The 12,845-nt window shown below is 58.8% G+C and overlaps 1 protein-coding gene across 4 annotated transcripts in view; it reads left to right on the top strand.

Moving 5' to 3' along the window:
- ZNF687 (zinc finger protein 687) overlaps positions 1-12,845 on the top strand; it is a 36,408-nt gene that overhangs the window by 16,143 nt on the left and 7,420 nt on the right. For all 4 annotated transcript variants that reach the window (XM_077319679.1, XM_077319705.1, XM_077319695.1 and 1 more), the window contains exons 2-7: positions 2,766-5,041; positions 7,794-7,972; positions 9,108-9,284; positions 9,690-9,852; positions 10,236-10,556; positions 12,342-12,454. In XM_077319679.1, coding sequence (XP_077175794.1) covers positions 2,786-5,041; positions 7,794-7,972; positions 9,108-9,284; positions 9,690-9,852; positions 10,236-10,556; positions 12,342-12,454 — 3,209 coding nt within the window. In that variant the 5' untranslated portion in view covers positions 2,766-2,785. The remainder of the gene's footprint in view (positions 1-2,765; positions 5,042-7,793; positions 7,973-9,107; positions 9,285-9,689; positions 9,853-10,235; positions 10,557-12,341; positions 12,455-12,845) is intronic.

The following is a 12,845-nucleotide window of genomic DNA, read 5'->3' as shown; positions in this document are numbered from 1 at the left end:
TATAATAACCCTTCCCTGGGGTGTTCTGCCCAGAATCTGCTGCAGAATATCTTGGTCTTATCTTCTCCTCTTATCAGTTGAGCCTTTCCCCGTGATGGGCAGGGGGCTTCTCAGGTGGGGAGGGGCTCCTCTGTGCCCTGGGGGGGGGAGTTGGGCATGCACGACTCTACGGTGTTCAGGTGTTCCCTCTTTTGTGTTGCACGAAACGGCGCTGCTTGGGAGGAAAGTGTTTTGGCAACACGGGTGGGGGGAGGGGAGAGTGCCGGCTGGTAACCTGGGCAGGTATATCAGCAAAAAAGATCAGAGAAATATTTTGCCTTTGCGTTCCCTCCCTCTTGGCTCCATGACAATGGAGAGAGAACCCGTTTCTGCTTTTGAAAGAAGCAACTGGTGAGCACATTTATATGAAGCTGCCCCATACTTAACAGGACAGAAGAGAAGGGACCTTGGATCAGCACGATGGCAAAATGCAGGCAGGGCCTCTTGGGAATTGTAGTCCGTGGACATTTGGAGGGCCACAGTTTGCCCACCCCGCACCCTCTAGTACAGGGGTAAACCTGTGATCCTCTAGATGTTCATGTACTACAATTCCCATGAGCCCCTGCCAGCAAACGCTCTAGTACATACATTAGATTTGTTCTTGGTTTCCCCCATAGATTTCTACAGGGGCCTTACGATACCGGCTGATTTGCTTTTGGTCCCCTTCTTATATCAGAGTATTTGCCTTTTTCATTGCAGTCGCAGGTGTGAATTTCCTGCGTTGAGCAGGGGGTGGACTAGATGACCTTGGAGTTCCCTTCCAACTCTATGATCTTATGAGTCTACGGAGTCGACATCTTCAGAGGATCTCTCTGCTGGTCAGGGACTGCCAGTTCGGACCCCATCGCCGTAAATGTGTAATTTGGTTTTTGGCTCCAACGTGTGTGACTCTTCACTTGCCCACCTTGAGCCTCCCTTGCCACGTGGATGTCCACGTGCCCAGCCTCGAGAGAGAGCCCCCTGGGAAGGCTCACGGTCCTCCCTGGCTCTCAGCGGACCCCGAGCAACTTAGTGTCACCCACAAAATTGACCACAGTTTACTTCCCAGCTCCCGGTCATCAGCAAACAGGTTTAAAAGCACCGATCCTTGCGGTACCCCACTGCTTTCCACCTTCCACTGTGAAAGCCGCCCCCTTAAGCTCACTTTCTGCTTCCTGTTGGTTAACCAGTTTTTGACCCGTAAGAGGACTTGTCCTCTCACCCCATGATGGTTGAGGTGAGTTAGGAGCCTCTGATGAGGAGCTTTGATCAGAAGCTTTCCGGAAATCTAGGTCAACAGCATCCACTGGGTCCGCCTTGTCCACACGGGTGTCCTCCCCAAAAACTTGAAAAGGCAAGATCTGCCCTTACGGAATCCATGCTGGTTCTTTCTCAATAGCTTTTGCTTGCTAGATCTGTCCTTAAGAACAGATTCCTCCAATTTAACCCGTCCTGGATGACCATCCTGCAATTTTCTGGAACCCTTTTTCAACATGGAGTTACTTTAGCACCCTGGAGAGGAGACAACTGAGAGGGGATCTTCAAGTATTTAAAAGGCTGCCAAATAGAGGAAGGAGCAGAGTTGTTCTCTTTTGCCCCAGAGGGACGGACCAGAACCAGTGGGATGAAATTAATTCAAAAGAAATTCCATCTAAACCTCCGGAAGAAGTTCCTGACAGTCAGAGCGGTTTCTCTGTGGAACAGGCTTCCTCGGGAGGGGGTGGGTTCTCCATCTTTGGAGATTTTAAAGCAGAGGCTGGAGAGCCATCTGACAGACAGGCTGATTCTGTGAAGGTTCAAGGGGGTGGCAGGTGACAGTGGATGAGCGAGAGGGTTGTGAGTGTCCTGCACAGTGCAGGGGGTTGGACTAGATGACCCAGGAGGTCCCTTCCAACTCTAGGATTCTGTGATTCCACCGTCCAATCTTTGGGACTGGTGATCAGTGATCGGCTGCCTATTTTTGTCCGGAGATCCATAAACCCACATTTTCAATCAATCCTCTTTAAATGAATATGCATAAAGAGCATTTATACTTTGTGATGCTACTCCTTGTAGACCTCTGTGTATTGGATACTATAGAACTATTTGGAGAGTGAGCTATACATATATCACCATAGGATTAAGTTCATATTCTTCTGATATATGGATAAGAATTCATTGAAAGAGGATGGATTGATAAAAGGTAAAGAGGAAGAGACTGAAAACAAGAAAATACCTAGGACTTTGTTTTGATGATTTGCAAGTTTGAGAAATTATTGTCTTACAGGGGAATAAGCTGTTATTGGCCATTGCCAGCTTGAAAATCATATCTTGCTTGCGTTACGGTTGTCGGGTCTTTGCCTGTCGTCTTCCACAGTGAAGACAGAAGCAAAACAATATCTCCTGCTTCTCTGCCATTTCTCTGTCATCCTTTGACCGCTTGGCAAGTGAGCCGCGATTCATGAAAATTCCTTCCCTGCCACAAGAGCTGTTGGTCTTAAGGTCTCCTGGACTCTGGCTTCAAGCAGAAATACGCCTCCATGTATGACTGGGAAGGAGAAGACCCCCTGTCTGGGAATTCCAGTGGAGGGCATTGAGAAACATAAACAATTTTCAACTTCTAAATTGTGTGCGTAGTTTGGAAACGTTGCTCCCTGCCCTGAACATCATGGAAGGGCGGGATAAAAATTAAAAGGTACGGTTTATTACCATCTGTTATAACGTTCCCGGCTAACCTGTTTCTTCTTTCTTCTCCTGTTCCCTTCTAGAACCTCTTGAGGCCGCGGCCATGGGTGACATGAAGACCCCGGATTTCGACGACCTCTTGGCCGCTTTCGACATCCCGGACATAGACACGAACGAGGCCATCCACTCGGGCCCCGAGGACTCAGACGCTCACATCAAGCCCATCCCGGTGGAGGCGGTGGTCCCCGACCACGTCCTCCCGCACGGGGACATCACCACCGTCAGCGTCATCGTCAAGAACACAGTCTGCCCGGAGCAGCTCGAGCCCCCCGACGGCCGCCTCAAAGACGGCCACGTGATCGGGCCCCGCCTGCTGCAGAACGGCTTCGCCCCCTCCGAGGTCCCTCACTCCCCGCTGGCCGGGCCGGCCGAGGCCGCGGCCCCCACAAACGGGGAGTGCTGGACGCCGAAGGAGAAAGGGGCCAAAGGCCTGGACCTGTTCGCGCACTTCAGCCCCGACCCCAGCGAGGACGGCGCGACCAACCTGATCGACCGCCCGCGAGAATGCAAGGCGAAGGAGAAGACCCTCTCGGCGGCTTCCCTCTCCCCGTCCTCCACCCTCGCTTCCACCCAGCCGCTGGACTGCCGGGAGCCGGCCGTGGAGAACCCCGCGTCTCTCCCGCCGGCTTTCCCGCCCCCTTTTGAAAGTTGTTCCGCTGGCGGGGTGGGCCTTCCTCCGCCCAGCCCTCCGCCGCTGACCCCCTTGGCGATCAAGCAGGAGTCTGACCCTGACGTGCCCTGTCGAGAGCCCTTGACCCACCCGAAACCGAGTTCCGTCTGCTACCCTGCGGACGAGTCTGCTCTCGGGCCGTGGCCTAGCTCGGACACTAATCTCGACAGGGGCACCGGCGGCGTCCCCGGTGTCAAGGGCCCCCCCGCCAGCCCTCCAGGCCAGTTCCTTAAAAGTTCCCCGCCAGCAGACGGGAGCCTTGGCCCCACCGTGTCCCCCAAGCAGCTCGGAGGGGAGGCCCTGAAGGAGGAGCCGGTAGAGGAGCCCGTGCCGTGCCCGCCAGGCGTCTCCAGCGGGGAGGAAGAGGAGGAGGAGGACCTCGAAGACGAGAGCGCGGGGTCGCCGTCCTCCAATTCCTCGCGGCCGCTCAAAGTGCGGATCAAGACCATCAAGACCTCTTCTGGGAGCATCACCCGGACAGTGACGAGGGTCTCCACGGAGTGGGAGGCGGGGGCCGCCAAGCCGCCTTCCGACCAGGACTCCCAAGGGCTTCCCGCCGCCGAAGAGGCCGCCCTCCCCCTGGCCGCCAAGAAAGAGGAGGGTGCGGCGGAGCCCCCCAACCCGAAAATGGTGGTGGCCAGCCCCCTGAAGGTGATCGAGGGGCCGAAGGTGGTCAGCGTGCAGCTGGGGGACGGCACGAAGATCAAGGGCACGGTGCTGCCCGTCTCCACCATCCAGAACGCCAGCAGCGCCATGTTGATGGCGGCCAGCGTGGCCCAGCAGAAGGCGGTGGTGCTGCCTAGCAAGGCCGTAGCCAAGAACATCATCAGCCTCGTCCCGCAGGCCCTCCCCAAGGCCTCCGACGCCCGGGCCGGCGCCGTCCCGGCCGCCCAGCCGGCGTCGGCCGCCCCGACGGCCAGCCAGAAGGTCAACGGCACGGCGGTGGTGGTGATGCAGCCGCAGAAGTCCTCGCCCGCCGTGGCCGGCACGGTCATCTCCCGCAGCCAGTCGAGCCTGGTGGAGGCCTTCAACAAGATCCTGAACAGCAAGAACCTGCTGCCCACCTACAAGCCCAACCTGGCGCCCCCGGCGGAGTCCAGCCTGAGCCTGCCGCCCCTCGGCTACCGCTGCCTGGAGTGCGGGGATGCCTTTGCCCTGGAGAAGAGCCTGGCCCGCCACTATGACCGGCGCAGCATGCGCATCGAGGTGACCTGCAACCACTGCACCAAGCGCCTGGTCTTCTTCAACAAGTGCAGCCTGCTCCTGCACGCCCGCGAGCACAAGGACAAGGGCCTGGTCATGCAGTGCTCCCACCTCGTCATGCGGCCCATCGCCCTCGACCAGATGATCGGCCAGCCCGACATCACCCCCCTCGTCTCCCTCGCCGCCCTCAACGCCAGCAAGGCCGCCGCCGCCACTGCCGCCACCACCAACACGGCGGGCGTGGCGCAGGAGGCGGTGGCCGCGGCCCACGGGGGCGCCTCCCAGGAGCTGCCCGTCCTGCCGCTGAACGGCGGCACCGAGCCGGCCACCACCAACTCCTGCCAGTGCCTGGAGTGCAAGGAGCAGTGCAAGGACAAGGCCGGCCTGGCGGCACACTTCCAGCTGGCGGCCCCCTCCGCGTCCACGGTGAGCCTCCGCAATCGGGCGGTGGGGGTGGGCACGGGGAGAGGCGGGAGTCTCCGGACAGAAGGGCCTGTCGCAACATGCCAGGTGGTGTAGCCCTCTGTTTGGATCAGGCAGTTCCAGAAGGCAGGGGAGTGGACTTGCAGATCTGAATTCCGTAGAATCACAGAGTCCTAGAGGGGAGCGGGGTACAGAAGCCATCTAGTCCAGCCCCCCTGCTCAGTGCAGGATCAGCCTCAAGCAGAACCACATGGAGGGTTCTCCATCTTTGGAGGTTTTTAAGCAGAGGCTGGAGAGCCATCTGACGGAGAGGCTGATTCTGTGAAGGTTCCAGGGGGTGGCAGGTGACCGTGGAGGAGCGAGAGGGTTGTGAGTGTCCTGCACATTTGCAGGGGGTTGGACTAGATGACCCTGGAGGTCCCTCCCAACTCTAGGATTCTATTATTCTAAATTCCATCTAAACCTCACAAAGAAATTCCTGGCGGTCAGAGCGGTTTCTCAGGGGAACAGGCTTCCTCGGGAGGTGGTGGGTTCTCCATCTTTGGAGATCTTTAAGCAGAGGCTGGATGGCCATCTGACGGAGAGGCTGATTCTGTGAAGGCTCAAGGGGTGGCAGGTGACAGGGGATGAGCGAGAGGGTTGGGAGTGTCCTGCACGGTGCAGGGGGTTGGACTAGATGACCCAGGAGGTCCCTTCCAACTCTAGGATTCTATTATTCTAAATTCCATCTAAACCTCACAAAGAAATTCCTGGCGGTCAGAGCGGTTTCTCAGGGGAACAGGCTTCCTCGGGAGGTGGTGGGTTCTCCATCTTTGGAGATCTTTAAGCAGAGGCTGGAGAGCCATCTGACGGAGAGGCTGATTCTGTGAAGGTTCAAGGGGGTGGCAGGTGACAGTGGATGAGCGAGAGGGGTGTGAGTGTCCTGCACAGTTCAGCGGGTTGGACTAGATGACCCTGGTGGTCCCTTCCAACTCTATGATTCTATGCTTCTATGACGATGTAATATTTTTATCAGGTGAGTCAGTGGCATGTTTCGATGTGGTGTTTTTGTTTTTTAATAACCGCTTTGTGGGAAAGGAGGCATAGCAACATTTGTAAGAAATAACCCAAAATGCGTATTTCTTTCCTGCCTCTGTGCCCCCCACCCCCAGGCTCCCCTCCTTCTCCCTGGTGGATGCTAAGAGCCAGTTTGGTGTCGTGGTTAGGAATGCGGACTTCTAATCTGCCATGCCAGGTTCGATTCTGCGCTCCCCCACATGCAGCCAGCTGGGTGACCTTGGGCTTGCCACGGCACTGATAAAGCTGTTCTGACCGGGCAGTGATATCAGCGCTCTCTCAGCCTCACCCACCCCACAGGGTGTCTGTTGTGGGGAGAGGAAAGGGAAGGCGACTGTAAGCCGCTTTGAGCCTCCTTCGGGTAGGGAAAAGCGGCATATAAGAACCAACTCTTCTTCTTCTTCTTCTTCTTCTAACTGGAGGAGGGTCTTGAGGGGGGCCTTCTTGGCCTCCCGCCCATCCCTGCTGCCCGAGAGTTGGGTAACCGGAGCCGCTGAACACCGGACGAGCGCATGAAGCCCCTCTAGGTCACATTGGGTGTTAAAAACCCTGGTCAGCCCACTTGGAAGGGCAGCTGCTGGGAAAACACAACCAAATTGGAAAGGGGGGGCTGAGGGGGCTGGAGCATCTTCCCTCTAGGGGAAGGCCGAAGAAACTGGGACACCTTACGTTTAGAAAAGAGACGGGGGGGGGGGGAGAGGGAGAAGATGAGAGGAGTTGATAATACTATGCACGAGGTGGAAACAGCAGACAAAGAGAGCTTTTTTGCCCTCTCCCCAAAGACTGGGAACAGGAGGGCCTCCAAAGAAGCTGAAGGGCAGGAGGGTCCGGAGGGAGGAAGGGAAATAATTCTTCACACCGAGAGTGACTCAAATGTGGAATTTGCTGCCAGAGCATGGAGCAAAGGCCACAGGCATGAACAGCTTTGAAAGGGGATTGGACAGCTTCCTGGAGGAGAGGTCTATCAGCCATGGAGACAGAGGGGAGCCTCCACATCCAGAGGCACTAAGGCTGTGAATCCCAGAGCCAGGAGGCACCAGCAGGGGAAGGCCTGGTAGCCCGTGCCATCTTCTTATGCTCCGGACATCAGGGCGAGGCCCTGGCCTCTCTGTCCTGCCGTTGGCCCTGCGGAGGAATTGGTTGGCCCCTGTGCGGGACGGGAGGCTGGGCTAGAACCTTTTAAATATAAGAATTAAAACATCCCAACCGTTAAAAATTATGAAGTCATATAAATTAAAAACACAAAAATGGATCCCACCAGGAGGACGTCCGGTAACCGTGGTCGTGCGTCGGCCAAGTGAAGCAAAGCGAAACGTCCACACGTGTTGGCAAAAGACACGGATAGAGGGAGACGGACCAATCTCCCAGGGGAGGGCGTTCTAATGTTTTGGTGCCACAACCGAGGGGGCCCTTTCTCAGGGGGGGCCCCTGACTGCATCGGACGGGGATGGCCCCCAAAGCAGGGACTCAATCGATGACCAGAGGGGACGGGGCAGGTTCATCTCTATGGGAGGAGGCGCCCCACACGGCGCGTTGGTCCCAGCTGCCAGTGAGCCATGTGCTCAGATCTGGTGTGGGGGGGTGTCAGGCCTCAGCCTCCCCGTGCTTCTTCCCTTCCCTTTGCTGTGCGTTGGGCCTCTCCCTCTCCTTCCCTCCTTTTCTTTAACCGCCGGTCTCCCCTCTCCTTTGCCCCCCGCAGGTTTGCAGCACCTGCCCCATGATCATGCCCAACCGCTGCAGCTTCGGCGCCCACCAGCGCATGCACAAGAACCGCCCGCCCCACGTGTGCCCGGAGTGCGGGGGGAACTTCCTCTTGGGCAACTTCGAGGCCCACCTGAACGAAGCCTGCCTCCATTTCTCCCGGCGGATCGGCTACAGGTAGGGGGACGGGGTGGGAGTCCTCTCGCCGGGGCCGCCCCCGTCTGCCTCGGACCACGATGCCCCCCTCCCCTTCCGGCCCGGGAGCGCACGGGGCGCTTGAGCCAGCCGGTCTCCGGAGAAACGGGAGGGGGCTTGCTGATTTGGGCAGCTGCCGCAGGGTCGCTCCGTGCAATGGTGAAACGGCCCGCCGGCCGAGCACCCGAAGGGGAACTCCCAGAGAAACCGGTTGGCAGCCCTGTCAGGACGGAGAAAAGAGAGCTTTCCGTAAGAAGAGATTAATTTGCAGCCGGGTTCCCCGATGTGGTGCCCATCATCTGGAGAAACGGGTTTGATTCCCCGCTCCTCCTCCACTTGCAGCCAGCTGGGTGACCTTGGGCCAACCCTATTTCTCTTGGAGCTGTTCTTGCAGAGCAGTTCTCTTAGGGCTCTCTCAGCCACACTTACTTCACCGGGTGTCTCTTGTGGGGAGAGGGAGGGGAAGGCGACTGGAAGCTGCTTGGAGGCTCCTTGGGGTATGTAAAATCGGGGTATGTAAAAAGCAGCTCTTCTGGGTACTTACCTTGGCCCCAACTGGTGGCTTGTTTTCATGGCCCCTGCGAAGCCCCCATTCTTTCTGCAGCCAGAGGGCCCTTCCGTCTGCCCAGGAGGCGTGAGACGGCAGGTGTTCTGTTTGGCACCGCCTCCTGAGGTAGCCATTTTTGGGTTTGGCTCCACTTCCTGGGACAGCCATTTTGGGGGGATGCTCGAGTTACGGGATTTGCTGCCGCAAGGCATGTTGGGAGCCGCTAGCCGGCCAGGTAGCTTCCTGCAGGGAAGGCCGTAGCAGCTGCAAGGCGCATGGCATCTCCGTGCCCAGAAGGAGGGCACCCCCCAGCCTCCGGTTGTAGGGGGCCATACACTTGGGGGCGGGGTGGGGTGGAGGGGAGATTGGCCCTGCAGACTTCTGTTCTTCCTGGAGGCAGCTCTCTGGGTGGGGGTCAGAAAAGCTGCTGGTCTGATCCTGCGGGGTCCCGGTCAGAGAGCAGAGGCCGCCTCCTGGCTCCCGCGATTGGAGCTGGGGGAGGCGGAGGGGGGCAGGGTGTCCACGCCGGGCCCCGCTCCCCCTCCGAGCTTCCCGCCCTCTTCCCCTCAGGTGCCCGAGCTGCTCGGTGGTCTTTGGCGGCGTGAACTCCATCAAGTCCCACATCCAGACGTCCCACTGCGAGGTCTTCCACAAGTGTCCCATCTGTCCCATGGCGTTCAAGTCGGCCCCCAGCGCCCACGCCCACGTCTACACCCAGCACCCGGGGTTCAGCAGCCAGCAGCCCAAGTAAGGGCCCCGGGGGATCCAGGCCTTTCGGTCACGCCTGGAGAGCCCGCCTGGCAGGGGGGTTGGAAGAGAAACCCGGTTTGACTCCTCACGCCTCCTCCGCGTGCAGCCAGCCAGGAGTTCTCCGAGGGCTGTTCTCGCAGAGCTCTCTCAGGCCCGCCTGTCTCCCAGGGTTTCCCCTGTGGGGGGAGGAGAGGAAGGGAACCCACTTGGAGACTCCCGTGGGCTGTGAAGAGTGAGGTATAAAAGACCAGATTCCCTTCCCTCTTGCTTTCTCTCTCCCCCCCCTCCGCCCCCCCCCCCCGAGGTGGCTAATGTTGATGCTGCCTGTGCTGAGTCTGTGGGAACGGGCGGGCTATGCGGTCAGCGTGGCCTCCTGCCTCATGCCGTGGTTTGTGCCTACAGGATGATCTACAAGTGTGCCATGTGCGACACCGTCTTCACCCACAAGCCTCTGCTCTCCTCGCACTTTGACCAGCACCTGCTTAACCAGCGCGTGAGCGTCTTCAAGTGTCCCAGCTGCCCCCTGCTCTTCGCCCAGAAGCGGACCATGCTGGAGCACCTGAAGGTGGGGTCGGGGGCCTGGACCCAACATGAGACCGGGGGGGCGGGGGCTGTTGGTGCCCGGTTGGGGGGCGGCGGGTGGCCCTTGGGGCAGCGGCCGAGGCCCACAAGCAGGTCACGGACGGTGCTTCGGTCCTCGGGGCAGCTCTGGGCTGCTTCTTGCACCCGCTGTTCCCACGCCTGTCTTCCTGGGAAAGGCCTGTCTCTGCTTGAGTCCCTGGGGAGCCGGGGAGAGGAGACAGCCGCTCTGCTCGGGATCAGGCAGCAGTGGGGCCCCGAGGAGGAGTGTGCAGCTGCGGGGGGGGGGGGGGGCGGGAGCCGTGGGGGCCTCTCCTCCGGGGAACGAGCCCCACTCATTCTGGCCCACCTGTTCCTCCCGGGAGGCAGAATACTCACCAGCCCCAGAAGCCGAAGGAGGAGCCCCCCAAGAAGCCGGCCCCCGCCGCCCCCCTGACCCCCAAGCCGGAGCCGGCCGAAGAGGAGCCCCCGCCGTCCGTCTCCAAGGCCTCCGAGTCCTCCTCCTCCTCTTCTGAGGACGACGACCCGCCCAGCTCCCCGGAGGTGCGGAAGAGCAAGAGGGGACGCTTCCAGCGCAAGCCGGAGGTGGGCCGGCGCACCCGCAGCAACGGATGGACCTGCGGCATCTGCCACTCCTGGTTTCCGGAGCGGGACGAGTACGTCGTGCACATGAAGAAGATCCACGGCAAGGTGAGGGGGCCGCGGGGAGGGATGCCTCCTCCCTCTCTCTCTGTCTCTCTGTCTCTGTCTCTCAAAGCAGCCCTCTCCTCCTACAACAGTGGCTGAGAGAGCTCTGAGAGAACTGGCACCGAGACTCAATCTGGCCTCGAGAGCCAGCGTGGGGCTGTGGGAAGATGGGGGGGTGAGGGCTCCAGGTGGCCTGGGATCGAATCTCTACTTCTGCTAGGGGAGCTTGCTGGCCACCTTGGGCCCCTCAAACTTGTCCAATTTCAGGTAAACTGTCAGAAGTTCCTGAGGGTTAGAGCGGTTTCTCAGTGGAACAGGCTTCCTCGGGAGGTGGTGGGTTCTCCATCTTTGGAGGTTTTTAAGCAGAGGCTGGAGAGCCCTCTGACGGAGAGGCTGATTCTGTGAAGGCTCAAGGGGGTGGCAGGTGACAGTGGATGAGCGAGAGGGTTGTGAGTGTCCTGCATAGTGCAGGGGGCTGGACTAGATGACTCAGGAAGTCCCTTCCAGCTCTATGATTCTAAATCCCGTCTAAACCTCCGGAAGAAGTTCCTGACAGTCAGAGCGGTTTCTCAGTGGAACAGGCTTCCTCGGGAGGTGGTGGGTTCTCCATCTTTGGAGGTTTTTAAGCAGAGGCTGGAGAGCCATCTGATGGAGAGGCTGATTCTGTGGACTTACACAAATTGTGAGTGGGTGAGCAGGAGGGATGGTGTCCCTGCTTGGCTCTTGTGTCCCTCTCTTGCATGGCCAAGGGAATGTCGATCGCCACTTTGGGGTCAGAAGGCAGATTTCCTCCAGGCCAGACTGGCCGGGGATTGTGGTTTGTGGGGGCATCATCTGGGCATGGAATTCAGGTCACTGTGGGTGGGCAGGTAGTTGTGAGTTTCCTGCATTCTGCAGGGGGTTGGACTAGATGACCCTTGGGGTCCCTTTCGGCTCTGTGATTCTATTGGACAGAGTCATTTATATGAGAAAGCATAGATGGGGAGAGCCGTATTCTAAAGCTGTTTTGCGTCCTAACGGGAGAAAAGCCGGATAGAAAAAAGCAGCTGCGTCTTCAAAGATTGCCTGGTGTTGCAGGTGTCCGGCAGCCTCTGAAAACCGGAGTGCTGGGGGGGGGGGGGGGCTTCTGCTCCTGCCTGATGCTGACCTGGGTGCCTTTGGCTTCCACCGGCAGTTTGCAGAGCATCCAAGTCCCGAGACATTTTGGCAAGTGGAGGGTGGGGAGGTGAACAACAGAGCCCTGTTTGTGTGTTGGGGGTTAGGCTTGAGGGGCCTTGCGAGGGCTTTTCGGGAGATGGACCAAGATGGACAGGCCACATGAGTCTGTCTGTAGCAAGAGAAAAGGGCCAGAGTCCAGGAGCATCTGAAAGACTCACAAAATGTGTCACAGGGGAGGAGGTTTCTGGAGTCACAGCTCACTTCTTCAGAGATAGTTAGGATGTGAGTCCGTCTGTCCTTCTGTCTTGCAGAGTGGAGCGATTTCAGATAGACAAGCAGTTGGGATTGGATGAGGGGTGATAGGTGGAGGGGGGAGTAGACACGAAGAGATCCTCGTTGGTAGTGAGACAGGAAACCGACGTCTCGATTCAGTCCAGGAGGCTGCAGTCGGAAGGACCGATGGACCCCCGGTCTAGCTGTCTCCGAAGAAAGGAGCAGCGACTTATGAGAGCTCCTCCGGACGTTCATAGATTCCGTTAGTCCTCCCACGGGACTCTGGGTCTTTCCCGTTGCGGGCGACCGAGCTTGCGTCCTCACTGCCCCCTCCCCCTCTCATTGCTCCCTCCCCAGTGCGTGAAGAAGTTTCCTTGCCGCTTGTGCGAACGCTCCTTCTGCTCGGCCCCCAGCCTGCGGAGACACGTCCGGGTCAACCACGAGGGCATCAAACGCGTCTACCCCTGCAGGTATGGGCCCCCTCTGGGCTGCGGAGGGAGGGAGGGAGGGAGGGAGGGAAGGATTTCTTGCTACCCGTGTGCTGCTCTGACCTTCCGGGGTTGGGAAGGAAGCCTTTTGCAGAAGAGTCTGTGATAGAGAGGCTTGTGGCCGGCTGCAGGGGCGGGGAGGGGGCCGCTGGACCACCTGCCTTCTGCAGGCGGAACTCCTTGTTCAGCATCGGGTACGTGACGATTCGGTGAGCCGTTGACGTGGGTGTGATAGTCACTGTCTTATCAAACACGCCTGATTTAGAACTTTGGGGGGCAGCAGCATCCTCAGGGCCTGGAATTGGGTCCCCTGTGGTGGGTGGGCAGGTGCTTGTGCGTTTCCTGCATCCTGTGGGGGGTTGGGCTGGAGGGC

This window comes from Paroedura picta, chromosome 1, assembly GCF_049243985.1.
Source record: "Paroedura picta isolate Pp20150507F chromosome 1, Ppicta_v3.0, whole genome shotgun sequence".
NCBI classification, from domain to species: Eukaryota; Metazoa; Chordata; class Lepidosauria; order Squamata; family Gekkonidae; genus Paroedura; species Paroedura picta.
Note: the sequence above shows the minus strand (reverse complement) of the source record. Positions and strands in the feature narration are given on the sequence as shown.